The 26,895-nt window shown below is 34.1% G+C and overlaps 1 protein-coding gene across 2 annotated transcripts in view; it reads right to left on the bottom strand.

Annotated features, from left to right (window-relative positions):
* The window catches only part of FAM83B (family with sequence similarity 83 member B), a 116,678-nt gene that overhangs the window by 71,161 nt on the left and 18,622 nt on the right, over positions 1 to 26,895 (bottom strand). For both annotated transcript variants that reach the window (XM_072642499.1, XM_072642500.1), the window contains exon 2: positions 24,323 to 24,827. In XM_072642499.1, coding sequence (XP_072498600.1) covers positions 24,323 to 24,766 — 444 coding nt within the window. In that variant the 5' untranslated portion in view covers positions 24,767 to 24,827. The remainder of the gene's footprint in view (positions 1 to 24,322; positions 24,828 to 26,895) is intronic.

The following is a 26,895-nucleotide window of genomic DNA, read 5'->3' as shown; positions in this document are numbered from 1 at the left end:
CAAACAACAAAATTGCAGGATGAGTGAATAAATTCAAACAGCAACGGCAACAGTGACAACAGAAAGAGCAATAAGAGACTTCACACAAGGAGATGGACTGGAGGTGGAGTCAGATGGGGGCATTATGGCCAGAAGCGGGTGACATCCTAATTGTGAATGCTTCTTTTGTTGGACATTATAACATGGGAAGGCATACCACAGAGCAAGAGGAGAAAGACAGACAGAAGAGAAATATGTGCCCGGGTCAAATAAAGGGCTAACAGAGGAGAAAGGGATCCCTGGGGTCTCAGAAAGAAAAATGCCTATAGGAAAATGGATGAAGAGGGGGTAAAGACTGAAAAGCAGGGGGAAGGAAAGAGTCTTTAATTTGGAAATAGGAGTGGGTTTCACTGATAAAGGTTAGTATGGGTAAAGAGAGAGAAACTTACATTGGATGAGACAGGTGAATTTGGTGACTGAAAAGTCTATTTGTCCCGGGATGGGTAAATTGGAACCCCTGGGTGCAACTGGCACATGGAGGAGTGAGAGAACATGGGCATACAGTGGAAATTTCTGAACAAATGTAGGGTGGAAAAAGATCAACAAGAAAAGGTATAGAACCCTGAGGGTAGAGAATATGGCTCCCATGGGGCAGCGTCCTCTCTGACACCTGAAATAATTGACATTCTTTGAGAGTGAGGCACAACAGAAAAGGAGAATTCATGGGATAAGGACAACAAGGCAGTGGCAGAAAACACTTAAAGGGCAGAGCCTAGAATGGATACCTTCAAAGTTCTGATTACATAAATACAGAGAAAAAAGAGAGACTGCATGATTTTTGGGGTCATGAATCAGAGAAAGATTCTAGAGTAAAGAGAAAAAGAAAATGGATAATGAAGAGTATGAGGGAAATCCTTTTTGGAAAAGGGCACAAAAAATGAAATTAAAAAAAAAAACACAACAAACTAAAGAGTAGGGCTACTGGAAAGGGAAGAGAGGAAAGGGGACTTGATTAACCAAGAAGAAAAAAGAGAAGGAAGAAATATATAACTGGATAAAAGCAGAAAAGTAGAACAAATTTAAAAAACCTTAAGGAAAAAGAGTAACAATCAAGAAGAGGAGATTAGAAGGAAGGGAAAAGAGTCAGTAGGAACAAGGCTATTAAAAAAAAAGATGAAAATAACTGAAATAACATAATATTGGGAATAAGGGAAAAACATAACTTGAAAAAATAATTTTAGGGACTGATGGAAGAAAAATAAACAAAACTTTTATAATCTTAAATGTGAATTGATTAAGTAATCGGATTTTAAAAAAAGACTGAAAGATGGCAGGGTATAGGCATCAACCTAGCTGAACTCTGCCAACATTCTCCTCTAACTTTAAAATACTGCCTCAAATAAAATTTGAGTGGCAGAACCAACAAAAGGTCAAGGAAAGACATTTTTCCAGCTTAGGAAAAGTGGAAAAAATAAACTAATAAACAGTTGGTGGAGTTGTGAATTAGGCTAATCATCCTGGAGAACAATTTGGAACTATACCCAAAGAGCTGTAAAACCAGGCATAGCCTTTGACCCAGCAATACCACTAGTAGGTCTGTATCCCAAGGAGATCAAAGAAAAAGGATAAAAAAACCTACATATGTACAAAAAATATTTATAGCACCTCTTTTTGTGGTGGCAAAGGATACAAAATGAGAGGATATTCTTCAATTCTGAAAGGGCTGAAAAAGCTGTGGCATAGGATTACAATAAAGTATTATTTTTCTATGAGAATGATGTGGGGGAAGGGGGTTCCAGAAAACAAACAAACATGGGAAAACCTTTATCAACTAATGTAAAGTGAAGTGAGAAAAACTGGGAGATCATTATGCACAGTAACAGCAATATTGTAAAGATTATCAACTGTAAACAATTGGCTACTACGATCAATACAATGATTCAATAAAATTCCAAAGGATGCACAAAAAATCCTATTTTCCTCCAGAGAGAGAACAAGACTGAAAAAGAACACCTGTGTGTGTATGGCTAATATGGAAATGATTTACATGATTTCACATGTATAAGTGATATTATTTTGCTTGCCTTCTCCATGGATGGCAAAAGGGTGGATAGGAAAGAGAATTTAAAACTAAAAAGAAATAAATAATATTTTTAAAAGGCTGACAGACTGCATAAGAGAAGAAATCCCTGAAATCAGTTGCTTACAAGGAACACATTTAAAAATAAATATACAAAATAAAACTGAGAATAAAAAAAGAAATTACTACTGGCTCAAGTGATTTAAAAAAAGAAAAGAATTACCATCATGGTATCTGACAATGAAAAAACTAACATTCTAAAAATTAAAAGGGACAAATGAGGAAACCATATTTGCTGAAAAGAACCACAGACAAATAAACCAGTATCAGTAATAAACTCATAAGCTCCAAATGTTTTAGAATCCAAATTGATAAAAGAAGTACTTCCTGAGCTGCAAGAAGATATAGACAGTAACACAATAGTGACAGGAGACTTCAATAACCCTCTATCAGTTTTGGATAAATCTAATAGAAAAATAAACAAAAGACAAAATATGGAACTTAACTTTCTTTGGAAACTAGATTTAAAAGACTTATAGCACCTTTTAATGGTGCAGCAAAAGTTTGCTCTGTACTGCATGGATTTTTTTTTTAACAAAAATGATTGTGTATTAGAATACAACAAATAAATATAAAATGTCAGAAATAGTAAAAGTATCTTTTAAAGACTATAATGAAATAAGAATGGAAATTGGTTCAGAAATCACAAAGGATACAAACTCAAATGGAGATTTTAACAATGAAGTATTAAATAAGAGAACAAATCATAGAAACAATGACTAACTAAAAGATAAAGACAAAGCAACATACCAAAAATTTTGGATACAACTAAAGTAGTCCTCAGGGAAAATCATATATTAACAAAACAGAAAAACAGAAATTAATGAACTCGACATTCATTTTTTTTTAAAATAGAAAATCAACAAATAGACAAAACTAAAATTAGCATAAATAGGAAGATATCAAAACTAGAGGGAAATAAATATATTGAAACAAAAGTTATACATTTTAAATACAACTTAAAACTTGTTTTTGAAAAGGCTAATAAAATCGATAAACCCTTGACTACTCTAATTAAAAAAGGAGTAGAAAATCAAACTAATAAAATAGCAAATGAGCAATGTGAATTCTCAGTACAACAAAAAGAAACAAAAAGAACAATCAGTGCATACTTTGAAAAGTCTTATGCAAAAAATGCAGAAAATACAAAATAAAAAATGGTAATACTTTCAAAAATATAAAACCCTTAAACTATCAGAAAATCAGAGAATGACCTTAAACAATCCAATAACAGAAAAGGAAATAGATCTAAATATAAAGGAATTACCAAAATAAAATAAAACTCCTGGACCTGATGGATTCACAAGAGAACTTTTTTCAAGAAGTTACTACCAGAACTTCACAAATTACTCTCCAAAACTGAGTAAGAAAGAACCCTACCAGAATAATTTTATGAGATCAATACAGTCCTAATACTTAAACCAGGGAAAGATAAAATACAGAAAGTAAACTATATACCATTATCATTAACAAACATTGACTGAAAAAATTTAAACAAACCCTATTCCAAATATTTATTATGACTAAGTTGAATTTATATCTGGGATGCAAAGATGATCAATATTAGGAAAACTATCAACATAATTATATTAAAACACAAAAATTCTAAAGAAATTCTAAGGAAAAAGTTGACAAAGTACAACACTTTTGTGCTAAAAGCCTTACAAAGTATAGACATATTGGAACCTTTAAAAATATGAGTATGTATACAAAAATAAAAGCAAGCATCATATGCTATAGGGATATTCTAGAACCTTTTCTAATAAATACAAGGAAGGAAGGAAGGAAGGAAGAGGAACAAAGGAAGGAAAGAAGGAAGGAAGGAAGGAAGGAAGGAAGGAAGGAAGGAAGGAAGGAAGGAAGGAAGGAAGGAAGGAAGGAAGGAAGGAAGGAAGGGAGGAAGGAAGGGAGGGAGGGAGGGAGGGAGGGAGGGAGCAAGGGAGGAAGGGAGGAAGGGAGGAAGGGAGGAAGGGAGGAAGGAAGGGAGGGAGGAAGGCAGCAAGGAAGGAAGGAAGGGAGGAAGGGAGCAAGGAAGGAAGGAAGGAAAAATAGAGGATGGATGGATGGGTGGACTTCACTCTTCTGAGTGAAGTAAGCAGAGCCAGTTGGCACATGGATAAATGTTCAACTGAACACCAGCTGATTCAGAATGAATCATTACAGAACAGTGTTTCTTATGCTCCCCAAAGATAACACAAATGATATACAAAGATTAAAAACTTTTCAAACAAATTCCTGCAAATAATATGCAGTTCCTAGATTAATGTAGTTCAATGCATGTTTTTCCTAATTTACTAGTGAGAACATCATGTTTAAAAGAAACAAATGCCATATCAAAACCAAACAGATCACATAGATTTCTTCCCTCAGTTTCATTGGTCTGGCATTGTATTGGAGCCATACTCATTCCAAGGACTTTGTCTTGGCAAAATTATGGCAGGTTCCTGGCTTCCAGTCCTCATAGTAAACAAAAAGGAAGGTCTTCTGGGAGCACTGGTCACTTCAGGTACTGGGAGTTATTGCCTATGCTTCAGTACTATCCTAATTTAACTATGAAGGCACATTACTAAAAAATGAGACCTGCATTCATCCTGTTTTCCCCTTAAATGAGACCAATAAAAAAATACTTATATCCATAATGAAAAAGAATATAATTCCCTTGGTGGCATGCCTAAATGACATTCACCTGAGATTAAATAATAACACAAAATATTTACATAGACACGATGAAAAGAATAAGTGACCTTTCTACACCTACTGCACTTGAGACACGAAGAATGCAGAATGTCAAATCATTTTTTGAAAAAAAATTACGAGGAAAAAACAAATTATATCGAGAGAAAAGTTAATATAAAAGACATACAGATTACTGAGTATGGAAATGAAAATGGTTGGCTGGGGCTTTCTGATAATTTTCTAGACATAAGTAGCTCTGAAGGGTGGAATGTTGTAGAGAAATTGCTGTTGAAGCTCTAGTGGCTCTAGTCAACATGGGAGAAGTTTAAAAGTCTGCCTTTCTCTCGCAACATAGAAAAAATGCTGAAAAAGCTCCTGTGTAGCAAAGGGACTAGAAAATGTTTTATTCTGTATTACATTTGAAAGTACAATGCTATCATTATGGTTATTCTCCTCACCTGAACAGAGACCACAATCTTTCTGCACAATTATGTCCTCAAAAGACAGTGTGGTATAATGGATAATTGGTTTTGGAGTCTGGAAATATGGTGTGAAATCCTGCCTTAAATACTTCATTCAATCAATCAAAAAGTATTTAATAAGCACCTACTATGTGCAAAGCATATACAAAAACATAGAAGGAAACTATTTCTATTTCCACAGTCGAATGGTCCAACGGTCTAATACTTGTAAGTTATGTGATCAAGGATTAGTTGTTTAGCCTCTAAGAATATCAGATTGTTAATCTGTAAAATGGAGATAAAAATAATTATACCTCATAGTATAGTTAGAAGAAAAGTATTTGGCAAGGCTTAAAAGAATATGTAAATGTGAAATATTACTATTACATTTGACTCTTGACTAAATTAGCTCATTTATTTTCTAATTAATAAATAATGGTGACAGCTCAAACATATACTGCTTTATGGTAAAAAAAAAATCACTGCATCCATACAAACATACATATATAGGTGTGTCCATGTGTATGTATATATATATATATATATATATGTGTGTATATACATATTTACTAGATATATAATTTCATTTTCATCTTCCCAACAATGCTATGAAGCTCATAGTTACAAATGTAATTTAGGCTAATTCTACAGATAAGGATACTGAAATGCAAATATCTTAAATGACTTTACTAGTCATAGGCATCTATAAGTATAAAACTCCAGTACTCTTTGCAATATAAAACACTGCTTCTCTCTAAAGGATGTTAGACTCACAGAAACTGAAGATTATATGAGATCAAAGAGGTCATCTAGTCCAATCTCTGGATGTAAGACAGTCCTTTCTCCAAATTTAGCTTTGAGTCCCCAAGTTCCTAGTTATGAAAATTTGAGCAAAATTATATGATTTCTACTCTAAGATTCCTGGCATTGTTTCTTCAAAGACATGATAAGCATGTCCTCTGGAAGAATCACTTACAAATAAAGAGAACCTCAGGATGGATTTTCTGGTGAGCCTTAGCTATTTGACACAAGAAGCTTTAAATGTTAGAAGAATCCATTAGATGGGCTATTTATTTTGCAAATAAGGCATACTACTATTCAAAGGACTACGTTAATCTCATGTTAATCATCTCTATATTGCTTGGTAAAAAATGTTTCTAGTAATGCAAGGACAGGACATATTTTAATGGAGAGAATAAATGCAAATGTCCAAAAGCATTACCATTTGGCTCAATATCAATCTACTACTCATGACCACAGAATATATGATTTCACTGGTAAATCAGTTTATGAGTGGTAGTAGTCATATATTCTAGCCTATTAAGAATATGCAACTATATTGAAGAGTAGCATAGCTGATAGTTGGGAATTGATGACTTTCATAATTTGAAAATGGAATTTAAGCATGGACTTAAGCACAGAATACATAAATTTAGAATATACACTTTTTAATAAAAATATAAAGTAGGTAACACAACACTCATCACGGCATGCATAGCTTTAGCTTCAACATATTTTAATTGTCTTGAAATTTAAATTTCAGGCTAACATAAACATATCTTGATTTAAATTACGAGTATATTTCAAACAGTTTTATCCCTGAATTAACTTTGTCAGAACTCTCAATGACAGAACTGTAATGAATTAATTCATATTTACTTATTTTAGAGAAAAACATAGATTTAGAAGTAAAAGTCAACCCTGGGTCCTGGGACTTGTTAGTTTAGACATTATTGTACTTAGAGAGGCAACCCTATGGGGAACAAATCAGCAGTTTACGCCAATAGCCTTAAATAAAGTTTAAGCATTGCCCCCACCAGAAGTTGCCTGAAAACAATAGATACAAGTTAGAACCACAAGGTCAGCATTTCCAGATGTCCCTTCTACCAAAGCCAGAAACCTGATCTTCTAGTTAAAAGAAGTACCAAGAAAGTCAATTTAGCAGAGTTATGTAGCTCTAAAGATGATTTAACCAGAAGACATTTTATTTTCCTGCATTTGTGTTTCTCCATGTTATATGCATGTATATGTGTGTATGTATGTGTGTGTGTCTCCAAGAAAAGGCTTATGTCTTCCACGGGTGGGGAAGCTTTGGCCTAAAGGCCTTTGACTGAATCCAAACTTTGTACCCTTAGTAAAAGTATTTGTTCTGTAAAACTTGGACTCGGTCAAAAGGTCGCGCACAAAGACCTAGAGGCCACATGTTGCTTCAAGGTCTCAGGTTACCCACTCCTGTGGACTGTGCTGTAACTTGCCTGAGGTCTTAGATAGAACATACCTATGGTAGAATATACCAATGGACTGAAAGACTGATAATTGCATCCCAGTAAATACCTTTTCAACCCTTCATTCTCTCAGCTTGGTGGACACTGGATAGTAGAGTTTGAACACAGTAGAAGGTTTGACATATAGGAGGTGCTTAAAAATTGCTTGTTATTGATCATGTGTAACATAAAATCATATTTATGTCATGTATTATGAAGTAGGGTAATCTGAATTTTGAGAACAAACTCCTCAAATCTTTCATGCTTAGAAGGAAAAACCTTTGTTCGACTGTAAGACTACATGAGATGGAGCTTTTGAAATTTCTGTCTTGCCTCATGGTAGAGAGGTTGGGAGACTTATACATTGTCACATATAGTCATTGTAAAAGATGCTTTTACTTAATTGCTACAAAGACGGGATCAGTATGAAATGCAGCTCAAAGTGACTATAAAACAACATCAATAAAATGTTTTTTTGTATTGTTTATGCCTAAAGTGTTGTAATTATAGACAAACAGAAAACGGGGTCTGACATGCTTGCCCCTAAAAACTTTCATGTATCTGACCTTAAATATTTTCATAAAAACTGAAGAATAGGATATTTAATGTACAGATTAGAGAATATTCCAAAAATCTTTCTGAAGAATTATGTTTTTAGTTCTAACTCTTCCAGGCTGATGAATCTATCTCTGTCCATTTTAGAGAAAAGACCCAAGTTGTTTTAACTGCTCACAAGTAGAGTTACTTATGGTATTTGAAGGTTGAAACCCTTCACACCCCCAAATATTTTCCCACAAATCTTCTACAAGGAACATTAATCATTTTTTTTTTTTTACTTATCACACTGAAGACTCTTCTTAAATGCAAACCTGTAATTCAAGAATACATTAAACTGTCATCAACAATTATGTGAGAGGTAATAGTACTAAAATGGAGCTCAGAGGTCCTGAGTAAAATTCCCACTACAATCATGTGTTGCCTATGTAATTTTGGCAGAGTTGCTTGCTCTTTCTGAGTCTTAGTACATTCATATGTAAAATGAAGAGATTGGACCAGTATCTAAGATTCCTCTAAATCTATAATCCTAAAATCAGGGGTATGTGATTTAACTGTGGAGCAATCCATCTATAATTTAGCACAGTAGGTATTATTTGTTTAATTGCATACCTGTCAGTAAATCTGATAGACAAAGCTCTCATATTAGTATTTATGTATAAAACATGTAATGTATTAGTTTAACATACTACACATATTATAAACACATAAATTGAAAATTGAAGATAAGAAAAAGATGAAAATATATTTAAAATGTATTTAATAATAGTTAAATGCTTTTGCTGACTATATTTTAGTAAGAATTAATATTTGAGTGAAAGCAATAAGAGACTATGCATCATTATTTTTTTAAATTTCTATCCCCAAAGGCACAGATAGGACTGAAATAAACAATAATAACTAGGGAAATTAATCATTCAGTCAGTTTGATCAATCTAATCAGGCAGGTTAAATTTTTCTTTTTAGAAATATTTACTTACAAAAAAACCTCTCAATAATAGGTCATTACTGATTTTCAGCAGGAGTCATGCTTTGTCATATACAAATATTCACCATACAGAATGCAGGTATAAAAAGGAAAAAGAAACTTGTCCTTGGTTTCACCTCAACAGAAAAATTATATTATAAATCCATGCTTCTTTCTGTATACTCTACTTTCTTTATACAGTATGTGCATTGGTATATATGTACAAGCATACATACATATAACATGTATATAACATATACACAATGTATATGTGAACGTAGGTAAATATATGCAATGTGTGTGCGTGTATATATCTCCATAGAACACATACATAAATGAGTACTTTATGACATATTTGTCTATTGCATGTGTACATACATATATTATACATGTATGCACACATATGTAATATAGTGAAATATATACCTAATGTTTATTCAAAGATAGGTTGAGACCAGGTTGTGAAAGTCTTTAAACATAAAAAAGAGGAGTTTAGAGTTGATACTATTGTCAATACTAGGGAGCCAGCGGCCTTTAATGAGAAAGGAATGGCATAGTCAGATCTGTACTTTAGGAAAAATCCATTGGCAGTTGTATGGAATATAGATAGGAGGGAGGAAAGACCTGGGGCTGAGAGACCAATCAGGAGGTTGTAATGATAATTTAATTCAATGGATCTCAAAAATGGTCTGGCAACCCTAGAAGTCCTTAAAATCCCTTTTAGGGGTCTTCAAAGTCAAACTGATTTTCATAAAACTAATATATTTTAATGCATGATATGGTAAATATTTATTGATATAACCCATATAAACTAAAGCCCTTTGAAGGATCCTCAACGAGGCAGCTAGATGTTACAGTGGATAGAGTTCTGGGCCTGGAATTAGGAAGAGCTGATTTCCAAACTAGACTCAGTCACTTCTTGGCTGTGTTATCCTGATCAAACCACTTAACCTCTGTCTGCCTTAGTTTTCTCAAATATAAAACAGAGAACATGATAACCATCTACCTCACAACATGGTTCTGCTAATGCAATGAGATATTTATAAAACACTTTGTACAATACCTGACACATGGTAAGTATTTAATAATGTTTATTCCTTTCCCTTCCTTACCTTTCCTAATTTTTATATGTAAAGGGGCCCTGAGATCAAAAATCTTGAGAATTCTATGTGGAATGAAGTAGAGTGAGGAGCTAAAAATACCACAGAGTTTATCATCCCAGGGGACCAGAAGGATAGTGGTGCAGTAACAGGGATATTTGGGAAAAGAGGTGGGTTTGGGGGGGACAAGATAATTTAACAAAATCTGTGAAAACTTATTCATGTCTGTTGATCTTGTGAAACTTACTCAGATACATCCAAAATGAAAAGTGTATATCTGTGTAAGTCTGCATCACAGTGGGAAGAAGCATAACATGGGACTGATGGCTGATGATCTGCCAAGGTTAGGTGGACAAGCCTCATGATTGACAATGTTGGGGAAGATTGGACATGATCAGTCTTGCTACCTTCCAATGACTTGAGCACATGCCACAGGAATGAGGCCTTGCCTTTGGAGACCTCTGACTTAGCAAATAAAGTCTTACAGAAATATCTGATACTTAGAGAGATCAGTTAATTGACTTGTCCACAGTCACATGGTCCCAGCCTTCTACTCACTATCATATGTTGCCTCTCATCCAGTAATAGTTTAATACAAATTAAAGTATCAGACTATGAAGGAGGATAGAGTTGTGAAATTTCTGGAAATATTAAAGCCATAGTAAGAAAACCTTGTGGATGTCGTTGTTCTTTTTCTGGGAGAGGAAAGCATGAAAATGTGAGAGGAAAAGAAACAGACTATACTTATTTTTAGTGGCTTTTACAAGGCTAAAGACTTATCTTTGGAAAATACAGATGTATTATGCATTAACTTTGGCTTGCTCATCACATGATTATGTTGATATATTTAGAGATATGAAGACCTGGAAAAGAAAATACATTAAAAATTCAGAAATACCACTCCCACATCCCTCATATATATCCTTTTGGAGGAGAAGAAACAAAAGGAAAACATCGTAGTAGGTGGAAAAATGAGAGTTTCTCCCACATAATTTTTTTTCAGATTTCTCCCTCCCACCCTCACACACACACACACATACACACACACACACACACACACACACACACACACACACACACTTGCAATAAACGCCACAGTATTCATACAGACCACAAGCAAGTAAAGTTTTAATCATGGATTAGGAGGAAAGGTAAAAAGATTCAGAACATGGAATCCTTGCCAGGAAGCACAGGCTAGGCCAACCAGACAGACAAGAGGGGAAAACTCGGGAGTCAGAAACTAGAATGAGAAAATGTTTGTACCTCTAAAGGCATGTATTTCCTATAACCTAACCTTCTGACCACCAAATTATGTCCAGTTGTACATGGATGTATATGAATGTATACAATACATATATGTTTATGTATGTATTTGTGATATATTTCAGATTCGGTACTGTAATAGTTAACAGGAACTGACACACACATATATGTATATATATGCATATAAATGCACATAGGCATAATTTCTCATTTAACTTTTGTTCAGAAATCTATTGAAATTATTGTTAGGATGCTTACAGACTAAGTTTTGTCTTACTCGATTCAGTTAAATTAGTACGGGAAATGCACTGTATGTAATGTAAATAAGCTACAGTGCTGCCTTGTGAAGACAAAAGTAGATTAAATGTTTTTATTTAATTTATTTATCTCTTTATGTATTTAAATATTTTAAAATAGGCAAAAAAATGTAAATTTATTTTTTTTATCGTGGTACCAAAATAAGTATGTTGCTTATTCAGTGAGTCAGGTTACAACTATTTTTATTCTCTTCTTACCTGAGGCATGTCCAAAATTCTAAAGGAAGAAAATTATCATAAATTGTAATTCTCTTTTCCAAAACCCACCTTTCCCTGTATTTCCTCCCTGCATTACATGCATGTCCTATATTTAGTTATTCAGACCACAATGACAGCAAATATTTATCATTCTAAAGTAATGAAAGATGAGATCCTAAATTTAAATATTACTTTTTTTAGGAGTTACTCTTTTTTACAGTTGGCATTATCCACAAATGTGGTCTACGGACTCAAATTTAAAATGCCTTCATGTGTTTGAAAGCATCCATGGGCTACTTTTTTCCTCTGCAGTGGCCACGATACTCAATGGTCAAAATCCAACTACAAGAGAACTTAAAAGATATCAGAACTGTTACAGAGTAACGTAAAAACAAAACAAAACTTCTTTATTTAAAAAAAAAATTTATAACATTCTACAACTTACTATATACAATGTTAAGACACAAAACATATATCCTATGAAATTTCTCAGCAGCTAAGTGATACAATGCACAAAGTGCCAGAAATGCTGTCAAGAAGACTCATCTTCCTGAATTCAAATATAGCCTCAGACACTTTTTTAGCCATGTGACTCTGGGCAAGTCACTTAACCCTGTTTGCCTCATTTTCTCATTTATAAAATGAGCTAGAGAAGAAAATGGTGCATCACTCCAGTATCTCTACCCTGAAAACCCCAAAAGGGCTCACAGGGAGCTAGATGCTACTGAAAAACAACAACAAGCTCTCTAGTCTACTTCCAGACAATCAGTTATGAACCAAAAGATTATTTAATCCCATAGTCTCCTCAAAATAAAAATATGTTAATGTAACATCAGAACATCCCATATTGAAATCAAAAGCAGGCAAAAGAATTTCACAGTACTCCATGTAATACTTTAAAAGTGCATTTTAGTAAGTATAGAAATTAGAAAATATCTTGCTATCAACATTCCCCAGGACTATATTTATCCATTTGCTTTAATGGAATCTTGTTCCATTTAAAAGAAACAGCATGTCCACTGGCATGGAGGCCATGAAATAATCCACATCCCAAACTCAGCATATCATTGGCAATTTTGATCCTTAAAAGATGCAAACTATAAAATTTTACAACTCATTCCTAGAATAAAATTGCCTGAGTAGCCGACTTCTTTTGTTTTATAAATAGAATGGCACTGGGAAAAGGACAATTTTTAACCTGTCCAAAGAGCATTTAAGTTTAAATGACTTAAAGTGAAGCAAAATTCGAAGAAGCTGATATTAGCCTAATTTCTATTTCTTCTCTACTCATATGAATGCTAAAAATCTTTTTTACTGAAATTCTAAAAATTTATTTTAAAAGGCCAATTTGATAGAAATTTAATCAGATTTTCCAAGCTGATAAAGCTAGTCCACTGGTAGATAACTGACTGATCTTCTAATAGCTATGACATCTGATGGACATTCATAACTTTATGGCCTCAATTTCTGTATGGGGAACATACAAGTATTCCACATTGCCTTTTGCATTACACCATCTTAGGACAAAAGGCAAAAAGGGGATTGAGAATTCTCTGTCTTATAACAAATGTGAAAATAATTGTGAATTAAGATAAGCATTGTGGTAACTTTCCCCAGATAACATACTATTTAGGCATCATAGCACATACTTTGTTGTTCACTGCTTTATCATGATAGTTATCTAAGATGCAAATAAGTATCACTTGTGATTACAGTACTCTGCTTGTAAGACACTTCTGTACGGTCGGACGTGAAACAGAGAGATTGCCAAAAAGAAGTGAATGAAACAATCTAAAATGGTAGGGAATAAGAATGTATTAAGTGCCTACAATGTGTCAGGCACCATGCTAAGAGCTCTGCAAATATTATTTCAGTTGATCTTCACAACAATCCTCACAGATAGACAATATTATTATCCTGTGAATACAGAAGAGGAAACTAAGGCAGAAAAGAGGTTGTGACTTAAGATTTTAACTCTGATCTTCTTAACTCCAGGCTCAGAGCTGTACCCACAATGTTACCTAGGTGCTTCTTAAAAGCTCCAGAAAGGAAGAAAAATGAAGGAATGTAGTTTTTTTGTTAAGTTGTGTCAGTTGTGTCAAACTCTTCATGACCTCATTTGGGATTTTCTTGGCAAAGCTACTAGATCCTTCTCCAACTCACTTTACAGATGTGGAAACTGAGGCAAACAGGGTTAAATGACTTGCCCAGGGTCACACAGGTAGTATAATATCCAACTTACCTCAGATGTAAAAGGTATTTTCTCCTTGCTTTTGCCTCTTAAAATCCCTAGCATCTTTCAAAGAATATGTCAAGCACTGTCTCCTAAAAGAGGCCTTTGCTGATGCCCCCTTCCTCCACTGAGGTGTTAATCCTGTCTCCCTCTTACAATAATTTGAATTACTTTGTATATACAGCTAGGTCTGGTTTAGTAACAAATAAACAACAGAAGGGAGGAAGGAAGGAAGGAAGAAAGGAAGGAAGGAAGGAAGGAAGGAAGGAAGGAAGGAAGGAAGGAAGGAAGGAAGGAAGGAAGGAAGGAAGGAAAGAAGGAAGGAAGGGAGGAAGGAAGGACGAACCATTTGAAGTGCTTTTATATGTTAGAATTTGAACTATTCAAAATTAACATTTTGTTAAATACAGTACTTGGTTACAGACTTACGGTAATGTGCAATGCAAATTCAAATACTGCAAAATTTTCATGATTCTCTTTATTCACACTAATAGAGATTTGACTGCACATTGTATACGTTTATTTTTATACATAAAACATCCCCAGGAAAAAATAATGTTTTTGAGGGCAATGACCATTTCCTTTTTATCTTTGGACCCACAATGCTCACACACTTACACACACACACGCACACACACACACATATGTAAAGAAAAAATGAACCATTTTCTTCCCAAACTCCATATGATAATCATTGCATGATATGGCAACACTATTGATTGGGCAAATAGGTGGAGCACTGGTATTGTGCTGAACTTGGAATCAGGAAGACCACATTCTGTGACCTTGGACAAGTTACTTTCAGATCAGTTAGTTTTCTCAGTTAAAAAACTGGTTAACAGTACCATTTACTTTACAGGGTTATTTTAAGGATCAAAGGAGAAGACATTAGGAAAATGCTTTGTAAAACTTAGAGCATTATGTAAGTACTAGTTATTATTAGTAGTATTATTCCTGAAAATATAGCTAATATTTCATTTCTTGTCCTTCTTTAGAATAAACTCATCTCAAAGTGTCCATTTTCATTGAACAAATAAAGCAACACTCTATGCAGAATAGTGTCACAGTTAATGACAGTAACTTTAAATATATGCAAACTACCAACTTCATTGACTTACCACCAAGAGATTCATAACAGGATGACTGAACACTTTCTACTGCTAAACAACCAGGTATGCAATAAGTGAAACAGATGAAGAGAACTGTAAGCTCTGTGTAGCCACTTAATTTTTGCCCCCTTTTCATATTGTACAGTTTTCTGGTTTCAGCATACTAGTAAAAGGGATGGAGAGTGGAGCAGGAGAGAGAGAGAGAGAGAGAGAGAGAGAGAGAGAGAGAGAGAGAGAGAGAGAGAGAGAGAGAGAGAGAGAGAGAATGAGAGAGAGTGTGTATCTTTGTCATTCAATTAGACTTTAACTGAAAGGATACAATTGCCTTAGGCAGAAAATGTTCTAATTATCTGAATTATATTCTAAATTCTTACTAAGTAATACTATCATATAAGTAACAGAGTTACTCAAACTGGTGCCCCTTGCTCAGTAGATGGATTAAGAATTTATTTAAATATTTAAAATTCATGAATTTAATGGTTTGTATTACACCTATCTTGGGGGGGACAAATGTTGTACTGTCTCATTTAAACACAGTAAGCTACACGGAATTCAGTAAAGAGATCAGTGTTATCAGATCTTTATCATGTGTTTTTAAAGAAGAACATCCTCTGGGATTTTACGTACTAGGAGCTAGCACAAGCAGTTAATTCTTTACCAGATCCTTACATTTCTTAGAAAATTCCAAGGGTAAGACATTTATTTTGATTAAGTGTGGATTAATACTGACCTTTCCTTATTGAAGTATTTACTTCCTAATGAAGAACAAGCCTGTTTGTACATCTTCTCAGCAGATAAAGGTTGGAATAGCCAATCTGTGTCCACAGCAGCTTCTTTTAATTTTCAAAGTAGAGAGTATTTTTGTCATTATTTATTTACTCTTGAGTCCAAATGCCTTCCCCACTAAATAATCAACTTTGGGATCCTTTATGATGCTGGCTAAGCAGGCTGATCATAATGCATAAGATCATAATGATTTTTCAGAAATCCATCTGACTTTTGTTAAGAGTAAATCCTTTCTTCTTCTGCAATCAGCTAAGGACAATGGTGATTCTGTATAAGTAAACCTGTTCGAGGCTGAAATAGTGAGTGATCTCACTCCAAAGGAGAAAAGAGCTGAGGAGGAAATTAAAGAGGATCCTACTGAGTCTTTGGTGTAAGGACAAAACAAAGGCCACAGTATCAATGTTTAATAAGTGCCTACTATGTGGCAGTGCTATTCTAAGGGCAGGGGATACAAAGACAAAAGCAAATGATTCTTGTTATCAACACATTCTAATACTGCAGGGTTTTTTACCCTTAACAAAGCAGTGTGTGTGTATATGTGTCTGTGTGTGTATGCTATACTTTAACAGTCTGAAAAACTCCTGTGGATGTGTGTGTGTGTGTGTGTGTGTGTGTGCACTGTACTTTAACAATCTGAAGAACTCCCGTGGATGTGTGTGTGTGTGTGTATGTGTGTGTGCACTGTACTTTAACACTCTGAAGAACTCCTGTGGATACCTTCTCAAATAATACTTTTATAAAATGCAGAAAATAAAATACATGTTATTACAAAAGAAACTAATATTATGGTTCTGTTTATGTTCATGGACTCCAGGTTAAGAAGTCTTGTCTAATGGGAGAAAAAATAAAAACAACGTACACACATGGAGGAATGTAAAAGACACCATTAGCAGAAAGGCACTATCAACTGTAGTTTGACCTTAGCTTTGAAGGAAACCAATGATTCCAAGACTGGGAAGTGAAAAAGGAAAGCATTCAATGTATGGTATGGAGGTGGGGGTGATGATAGGGTGGAGAAAGACAGTCTGAACAAGAGCACAGAGAAAAATCGAATGTCTTACGTAAGGAATAGCAAATAGGTTAATGCAAACAGGTTGTAGAACTTGTGGACAAGGGGCAGTATATAAGACTGGATAGGAAGATAGGAAGAAGTCAGGTTACGACGAGTTTTAAGTGTTAAAACAGAGATTTTTGTTTTTACCTGAAATGTAATAGGTAGCCATAGTGGAGTTTGCTGATTGGGCATGGAGGTGGGGAGAAATGGTCAGACCTAAAGGTTAGGAAAATCACCTTAGATTCCATGTGGATGATAGATTGGAATGGGAAGAGAATTAAGGTAGGGAGAGTAATTAAAAGGTTATTACAATAGTTTAATCAAGAGAGTCTGATCGATACAGGTTGAAGTCCCACAGAAGACTAGCAGGACAATAAAGACTCTGAAACTTATAAGTAAAAATAAGAGCACAGATGATTTGACCAGGCAGATCATCACATCAAGAGATACCAAAATGGTATAAATATTGAGGGAAACAGCCTGCAGAACTCTCCTCCACCTCTTGAAACTGTCACACAAACAGGTTTCTTCAACCAGAAATTATCTAATCAAATCCTTCATTTTGTAGATGACAAAAAAGGAGCATAGAAAGGGTAAATGACTTTCACAAAATAGCAAATTGAATTCTGAAACCAGTCTCTCAACTCTCTGTTGCCTTACTTATTTCTACCAATAGTTACCTTTTTCCCCACATGACTATGAGATAATTTGTTCTACAGTTACACAATTTCAGAAAGACACATAAAAAAAGAAAAAAAGGTTTTCTTCAGAAAAAGAGAAATCCTAAAATAGGCTAGTTAATACATAATGGATAAAACTACCACAAACAATATTTAAGTAACAAAGAAATATTGAAATATAAAAATATTAATGATGATGATCTCATTTCTAGAGCACTTTAAGGTTTGCAAAGCACTTTTACAAATACTGTCTTATTTTATCTTTGCAATCACCTTGGGAGGCAGGTATTATTATCCTCATTTTGCAGATAAGGAAACTCAGGCAAACAAGTTAAGTAACTTGCTTAGTTAGTAAGTGTCTAAGGCAGGATTTGAATTCAAGTCTTCCTGACTACAGGTCCAGTGCTCTATCCATTTTACCACTAATGTATATGGTCAAGCTTGATTAATGTATTGCTTAGGTTTGCTGAATGCTCTACCTCCCTTTATCACATTTTACGAATTAACTTATTACAAGGGACTGTTTTATTGGGAAGGAAATATTCAAAAATTTAAGTGACATAAAAACAAATTTATCAATTAAAATTATTTTAAAAGTGCAAATAAACTTTCATACTTTGTATCATCTAGTTTTACTAAATGACTTTTTTCTCCTTTAATTTATTGTTACAAAAGATAGTTTGCTAGGAAGGGCATAGGGAGGATATATTCAGAAGAGAATATGATGTAAAAAGGAAAAGATGCAATAAAATTAAATTTTAAAATATATAATACATGCTAATCAGGGAAATCAGAGTTCATTCACATCTTTGGATTGCAGTGGCTCAAGAACTAGCTAAACAGAATTTTTCCAGGAAGAAATAAATTTTGGGTTGAATTGTGAAGGGTAGTGCCATAATGATTGTGAGAAAGAGTCAGGACAAAGAAAACCCAAGTGAAGAATTGAAAATTTAAGAACAAAGATGATCTTATGACCCCAATGACAAAGGTTAGACTGAGCTGAAGAAGTGTTTTGCAAAAGAACTATAGTTTAGCTTGGTGGGAAAGTGACATGATATAGTTTTGATTTTATCAGCTGGATTATGAGGGGAAAGTGAATGGATTAAGAAAGAATGATTCAGAACATAATAACTCAATTTATGAACTGCTCAGTTGACATAGGTTGGAAAGAATTCAGTAGGCAGGACACTTATAAAGAGTATTTTTGAGTAAAGTAAATGTCAGCTTACCTTGGCTTTTGTAATGGCCAATTCCTACATATATATTTGTAAAGGCCTTGGGCTTTAATGACATTGGTTACAATACCTAAATTTTGTGAAGTATTACTAAATACCTTAGGAGATTTTCTGTCCTAATTTCCAGCAGATTTCTGCTTATGAATTCTCCATGCTATGCTTCACAGGAACTCAATTTATATATAAGAATCTCTCCTAAATAGGAAATAAAGAATCATGTATCATCAAAGTTAAACATCTCCATGGGTAAGCCTTTCAAGATGTCTTCACTGTAGCATTCCACTAGTGAGAAAGGGACTAAGAAAACAAATTACCTTAATGAAAGATGACTTTGGTTAAGAAATCAAAGAATGCTAACAACAGTTTACCGCAATAGAAGAAAGAGACATATATCATCTTGGGAACTCTTTTTGACAGACAAATAATTACCTGGGAAAATTTTTCATAGATACTATCAGTCATCATACAGTTGACCCAACGACAATGAGTCAACTTTCCAGTGGAATTTAAAATCTGAAGGAAATATCCTTAAGGGATGAGATGGTTCCTTATTCATCTTTGAATGCCACACATTGCCTTGAATACACAGAACCTCACAAAAAAACTGTTAGATCCACAAATGAATGAAGACAAGACTTGAAAGCAATTTTCTTTTTAATCACAAATGAGATGTCTAGTTGAATTCTTTTTTTTCCTGAAAGACTACTTATTAAAAAAAATTCTCAACAATGTCTACTTTGCTGTCACAAAAATAACAACAAGATTTCAAGGTTTTTGAAACATCAGAACAATCACAGGCATCATCCTGAGTAGAAGTTGAATGGTTTCAGAATTTTATTATTGAGGGGGATATAAGAACTTCAGGAATATAAGTAATGATTCAAAATAAATGAGATTTAAATAATACACCTGTTGTGGTGATAAATTAGATATGCTTCCCTTTCTTATTAATTCTCCTTTTAAGGGAATTTAACTAGGTGATCCTGCTGAGCTTTCAAGCTTTAGGGATTCTACAATTTCATACAAGTATTTATTCACTTATGAATCTTTTATAATATGCTATTTACTTTTCAAAACTACACCTCATCCCAGCTGTAAATAATGTGAAAATGAATTTAAATGTTGTTCATAAATCATTTCCTAGATATTGTCCTGTTTTCTAGTACCATTCTGAATTTAATTTTGGGTCTTCCAAAAATTTTGCAGTACAATTATCCAAATGAAAGAATTGGAGATGGAAAACAATTATATTTTAAAAAGAAAAATCCTATTACATCACATGTTCACATTTGCAATGCCACAAAAAATACAGACTTATTATATGTGACTACCCTTCTGTCTTTGATCCAACTAAACTGTTCCTGTTATTCCTCACACATAAAGCTCTATCACCCATTTTCCAGATGAGAGAGATGAGGTTTATAGAGATAAGCTGATTTGTCCCAAATCAGACATCTACTGTGACAGGGCAAAAACAAATCAATAATTCTGATTTAAAGTTCAGATGGCATTATTTTCACTTTACCAAGCTGTCTCCATAGCTTAACATGAAAACTTAACTTCTAGAAAACAGAAGATCATAGAAAAAGAAATCGTAGATTTATAGTCTGGAGGGATCTGCAGTCATCTACTCCAATGCTTTATTTTATAATGAGAAAAATATAGTCCAGAGAGATAGGTCACACATGTAGTATGTAGTAGAACCAACATTCAAACTCGTGTTGTCTAGATCTTTTCACTAATCTATGATGCTTTTATGCTTTTTTCAACAGCTACATAGTCCTTCAAAATTGCTCAAACTCAATTAAAATAATAATCATTCTCTTTCACTCAAACGGTGAGTCCTTCTCCACCCCTCCCCCCTCAAAAAAACCCCACAAACACAAGACAAGAATCATAGTTTCTCCATATGCACTTTTTTTTTGGCATAAGGACAAAATATTCATGAAAACATGGGAATCAATCATGTTTAAAGACAACAATGTAAATGAAAACATAATCCTAACTGCAATTCATAAACTGCAGTGACCAATCTAGTTTCCAGATAACAGATGATGAAACATACTTGGAAAGGAAACAATATACAAAACACACAGCCATGGCCAATAGAAGCTTGTCTAATATAGGCTACCATTTTGTCAGTTTCAGTTAGGAACAATGCCTCTGGAGTGAGACTATCTATACTCAAATTGTACCTCTGATTCTTCGTACCTCTCTGAGCTAGACAAAACTCTCTAAACCCTAATTTCCTCATTTATGAAATGAAGGGGTTGGAGTGGATAGAATCTGAGGTACCTCCAGCTCTGGAAGTATGATTTAATGGGGCTATATGAGTTACTTTTAAAGGGTTAACAGAATATTGAAAATTGAGTATGGTATTTTTTTAAAGGAATACATTAACTTAAAAGGATAAAAAAAAGCAACTTAGTGCTCTGCTTTTTTTTTTTTTTCCAAATGGTATCATTTTTCATTATAATACAGAAAGGCCCTTTGATCCCCAGGCAATTGTTTATACTTAGTCTTGAATATCCAAAGGGTTTAAGGACTAAATTATAGTATATCTTTCAATATTTGAATAAAAAGACTCAAAGAATGTGTCAAGTCTTTTCAGTAGGAGATAAAGTTTCCTCTTAAAGTTGCCAATAGATTACCCCAAATTTAAGACGATGTGCTTGATTAACTTAGATGTTCATACTTCTCCCTCACCAAATGATCTTATATTAATTTATCTGCATGCATATTGCATCTTCTAGCACAGAGATGTCAAATTCAAATAGACATTGATCCCTGTGCTTAGGAATTTGACACTTCTGCTTTAGTAGAATATACTTAAAAGATAGATTTTTGGTGCATGGGGCAAAGGGATCTTTGGATCTTTATCATCTAGCATGAAGTCTTTAAGATGGTAGGCATTTAATGAGTTCTTGAATAGAACGGTTCAACTGCAATATTAATTTTCCCAGTGTGCTTTCCCTATTTGGCTACCATACCCCAAATCTCACTGACCTCAAATTCTTCCAGGGAGAGTATAAATGGATATATCTAAGACATAAGAAATAGGTAAGAAGTATTTTTGTTTGTTTGTTTTTTAATACCTCAAGATCTGCTATGCCCAAAAGGCTTCCTGAAGCCATAATAAATTTCCACTTAGACAGCCACCATATTTGGGTTTCAAACCACACTAAGTCCAAAGACTTATAAGACTCAATTTTACTCCTTAAATGAATACACTCTTCCAAAAGAGCTGTTACCTTATTGTTGACTAATATACCTATAATTACAATGCGTGCCTTACCAATGACCTTTATCTACTAGTACTGTACTTCTCACTTACCAGGAAATGTTATAGTTTAAAAACATTGTATCCTAAAACCCGTAAGTAGTGATTCAAGTGTTGACTAAAGTCATATTTTTTAATCTACTTCTTCCAGTGACTCAGTCATAGTTTTGAAGTGACTTTTGTAGACCAAGTTACAAAAATATGATAATTCAGTTTGAACAACGACCTTGGTTACATTTAATAAGCAAAAAAAATAGGAAATAATAGGAATAGAAAAAACAGGAATAAAAAAGGAACAAATTTCCTTCAAGGTGAACAAGTTGAAGGTGCTAAAAAATATTATTTCACAGAACAACAGAATTTGATTTTTTTTTTTAAAGAACCTTGGCTGCAATCTGGGTCAAAAAATTACCTGAAAAGAATCAAGTGTTATCAAGTACCTCTGGTGTTATCCAGTATCTGCCTGAATGCCACCAAGAAGGAGGGAACATTTACTTTTTAAGGTAACTAATTTCACTACCAGATATCCACAAAGTTTCTCTTGACATCAAGTCCTAAATCTGCATCTTTATGACTTCTATTAAATTTCTCTTGGCTCTACCCTTTGAGATCAAACTGCACAAGTCTTCTCTGTCCACAAGACAATTCTTCATATAAATTACATGCAGCTATAATTCTGTAACCCCAAAAGTCTAACCCCAAAAGTCTTTTCCTCTCCAAAGATTGCTATTTCTTGCAATTGACCGTCATAAGACATGGGCTCAAGACTTCACCATTCTGGGTGACTTCCTCTGGACATATTCAAATTTATCAATAATCCTCTTAGACTGAGATTAAGAAGAAATTAAGAATAATAAGTGCTGAAATACTATCACCTCCTTATTTCTGTGAGGTATTTCTTAATGCAGCTCAAAATTGAATTCACCTTTCTCACCACAGCTTCACAGTACTGATTCGCATATATCTTTTCCCCTCAAATTAATAGCTATCTAATGATATCTAACCTTCCCCTTTTAGACTTTTTTAGTTGGTTGATTTTGTTTGTTCGTTTTATTTTGGTTTTGGAAGCCAAATTTATTGAATCTCACATTTTAACACTCAGACCAATGGCATAGCATTTTAAGAATTTTTTTTTTGTCATTCAGGGTATAATCAAACCCTACCATTATCTTTTACAAACACATGAAATCTCTCCACAACATAGCCCTCAATTATTCCCAGTAAGTTTTTTGTTTCCTGTTATGCAATTTGGGAAAGAATTCAAAGTTTTTAGGGTCTTCAATTTCTGTTCTTCAGATCATGGGATCAAATATTTAAAGACGAAGTATTCATAAAGTTATCTAATCCCACCTCCCTATTTTACAGGTAAGAGAACTAAGGGTGAGATGTTAATTGAATTGTCCAAAGGCATACAAGAAATTAGTGACAAAAACTGGTGTGAATCTAGATTCAACTTCTTTTCACTCTACCATGATACCTCTCTGAGGTTATAGAAATAATTCAAGTGAGAGGTGATATGGATTTGAACCTGTATGGTGTCCTCTTGAAAGAAGAAAGGGGATGGATGTGAAAAATGCAGAAAAGCATTGTTTTCAAGTACTTCAATGTCTCATTAACAGAGTAGAGAGTGATAGATTATTCAAGTACCTATTTCTAAGGTCCCTTATGTTATGTAAAATTCTACAAATATGTCACTGTCTTATTGTAATTGAGACAATTTCTAAATATTTAAAAATTATAATACTCAAGGTGAAACTCTGTGAGAGCTGGGATAGAACCCTATTCCTTTTCTCTCCTCACCCATATAACTGAGCTCTAAAATTATCATTCTGTTCCAAAGATAAAGAAATTACTTAATGTGTTGTAGAAATATGGTTGCTATACATTAATATATCCCCTGTTTAAACATAATTCAATTCCTTTGAGGCAGGAAACAAATCTTACACAATGCAGGCGCGCACACACACACACACACACACACACACACACACACACACATGCACACATGCACTCCTTCAATTTTACCTTTCTTGCTTCTTTGATCATCTTGCGAATAGTTTCCTTTATGGTAAGAAAATGTGCTCGTGGTGGATGGAAAAGCAGATCTATATGGGTACCTCCCAGGAGTCCAGGCATCACATAGGGCCATCCCAAATCCAAGTTTGGTGCTTCCACATCAGATTCAACAGGCCAGTATGTTCCTGAAGAGGAGGTGTCATCATACGAGTTGTCAGAGCCTTGGGCTGTGCTTTGTGCAAACTTCTGAACATTTTTCAGAATATAGTTAATTTCCTCCTCAGCCAGAAACTCTGAGCATCGCTCTTTGGCAAGAAATTCTTGGTATGCTTCTAACCCATTCTGTATTAAAGTATCAACAGCTACTCGATACCATTCCTTATAATGAGGTTCAATGTAGTTATCTGATTTGCATTCATCATTCAGTGATGAAAGCAGAGATGATGTTTCCATTTTTGAAGATATTTGGTAAAATGCACTCTCAAATGTCCATTAGTGCAACAGTAAGATGGTCCTGCAGGGAAGGAAAAAAAATCAAAATGTGCTTGACTTTCTGTACTTATTTATGATACTATATTCATATGATATTTAAGTATCTCAAGTTCTTTTAGTAGTACTTCCAGGAGAGATATGTTTCAGTCCCTACCTTTGCAATAGCTGTCCCACATGATATTGTCTCATACAACAACTTGATATATAAATTTTTCTTTTACAATCTATCTCTCAGTTACCCATTACTAAGACACTCATTCTTTCTTCACCAATAACAAGAAAACTATCTTCTCTAACAGTAAAAAATAACAGAACATTCTACATTTCTGTCTTATGGTAAGTAGGTAAACTATTTTTCATTTTTTTTTTTTTGCTCTCTGAGATTTAATTTGCAGTTTAAAAAAGATATATGGTCAAGATATTCTTTACACATAAACTACAAGTATTTCCTGAGTGCCTAGTATATACTAGAAACTAACAAAAAATGAAATACAAAACAAAAACTCTGGTTTCCTGAGGTTTACTAACTAGTTGGGGAGAAAAGGTCTATCGTTAGTTAGTCATTTTGCATTTATGTGCCTACTGCGTGGGGTAGAAAGAAAGGAACAAGAATGATGACAACAGCGAACAAAGTCCCTACTCTCAGGAGAAAAAACATCCATACCAATGAGGAAGTATGAAAATGCCAAAATTAGAGAGTGATAAGATTGCTACAGAACTTCGGAAAAAGGAAAAATTTGTTTGAGATGAATTAGTTATAGCAGTTCTGTAAACATTAATTAAGCTCCTATGCAAAGCACTGAAGATAGACAAAACCAAAAGTCCCTGCCCTCAAAGAGTTCACCTTCTACTGAGAGTATACAACATGCACACAAATAATGGATAGGCTCTGCCCCTATGATTTTATTAATCTAGGAAGCTCTTGATGAGTATCTTTTATTCCAGTAAGAGCTTGTACCTTCTCTGTAACTTAAAGACTTATAGTTTCCTGATGACACAGAAAGATTAAGTGACTCATCCAGAGTCACACAGCCAGTATATGTCAGAGGTAAGATTTAAATCATGGTCTTCATGGTTCTGAGGTCAGCTTTCCAGTGACTAAGTCAAGCTGCCTTGACTTACCAGGAAATGCAAAGTAATACAAAACAAAGCAAGAGGGACAATGAGCCACTAACTGGGGTGATCAGAAAAAGTCATCTAGGAGGGACCGGATTATCCTTTGAATTGTTTTTTCTTTGAATTATTTATCAAACATTTTTTCCCTCTCTACTACTTCACCTTATCCTGAAGAAAAAAAAGATTAATAAAACCCTTATAACAAATATGTGTAGTCAAGCAAAAGAAATTTTCATATTAGCCATGTCCAAAAACATGAGGCTCATTCTGAATATCCAATCTATCACCTCTTTGCAAAGAGGTGGCTATAATTCTGCATCATCAGTTCTCTGGAATCATAGTTGATCAAGGGAATTGCACTTTGAACACAGCTACCCATTCCAGAAGACAGAGCTAAGAAGGGAATGCATCCCAGACAATGTTTACCGCTTGTCCAAAGACAAGGAAGAGATGAAAAGTCACATATGAGCAACCGCTAGAAAGTCAATATGATTAAAATGGATCATGTGTGAAGGACAATATTAAGAAATAACTGTAGAAGGAGGTGGGAGCTAGATTTTGGAGTGGTTGTAAATGCCAGACTGAGAATCTTTTATTTTATTCCAGAAATAATAGGAAGCCAGTGATTTTTTTTTTTAGTAAGGTAGTGATATAGTCAGATAGATATTAAAAATATCAATTTGACAGCTATATGAAATATGAATCAGAGAGATAAGAGAATAGAGAGACAAGGCAATTGTCATTATGGAGATGATAAGACCTCAAGCCATCCTCTTCCTTTATGTATTTAGCTTATATGTACTATGTATTTATTCTCTACATATATATATGTATGTAAAGATATAGATGACAAATGCATAACAAAAACATAAAGATACACACATTTATGTATGCCTATATACATATACATGACTCCCAATATGTATGTGCATATTTCTATATGCATATATGGCTCCAATGTATATATGCATGCA

Source organism: Notamacropus eugenii, chromosome 2 (genome assembly GCF_028372415.1).
Source record: "Notamacropus eugenii isolate mMacEug1 chromosome 2, mMacEug1.pri_v2, whole genome shotgun sequence".
In the NCBI taxonomy this organism is placed as follows: Eukaryota; Metazoa; Chordata; class Mammalia; order Diprotodontia; family Macropodidae; genus Notamacropus; species Notamacropus eugenii.
The sequence above is the reverse complement of the archived record's forward strand: the minus strand, read 5'-3'. Positions and strand labels throughout refer to the sequence as shown.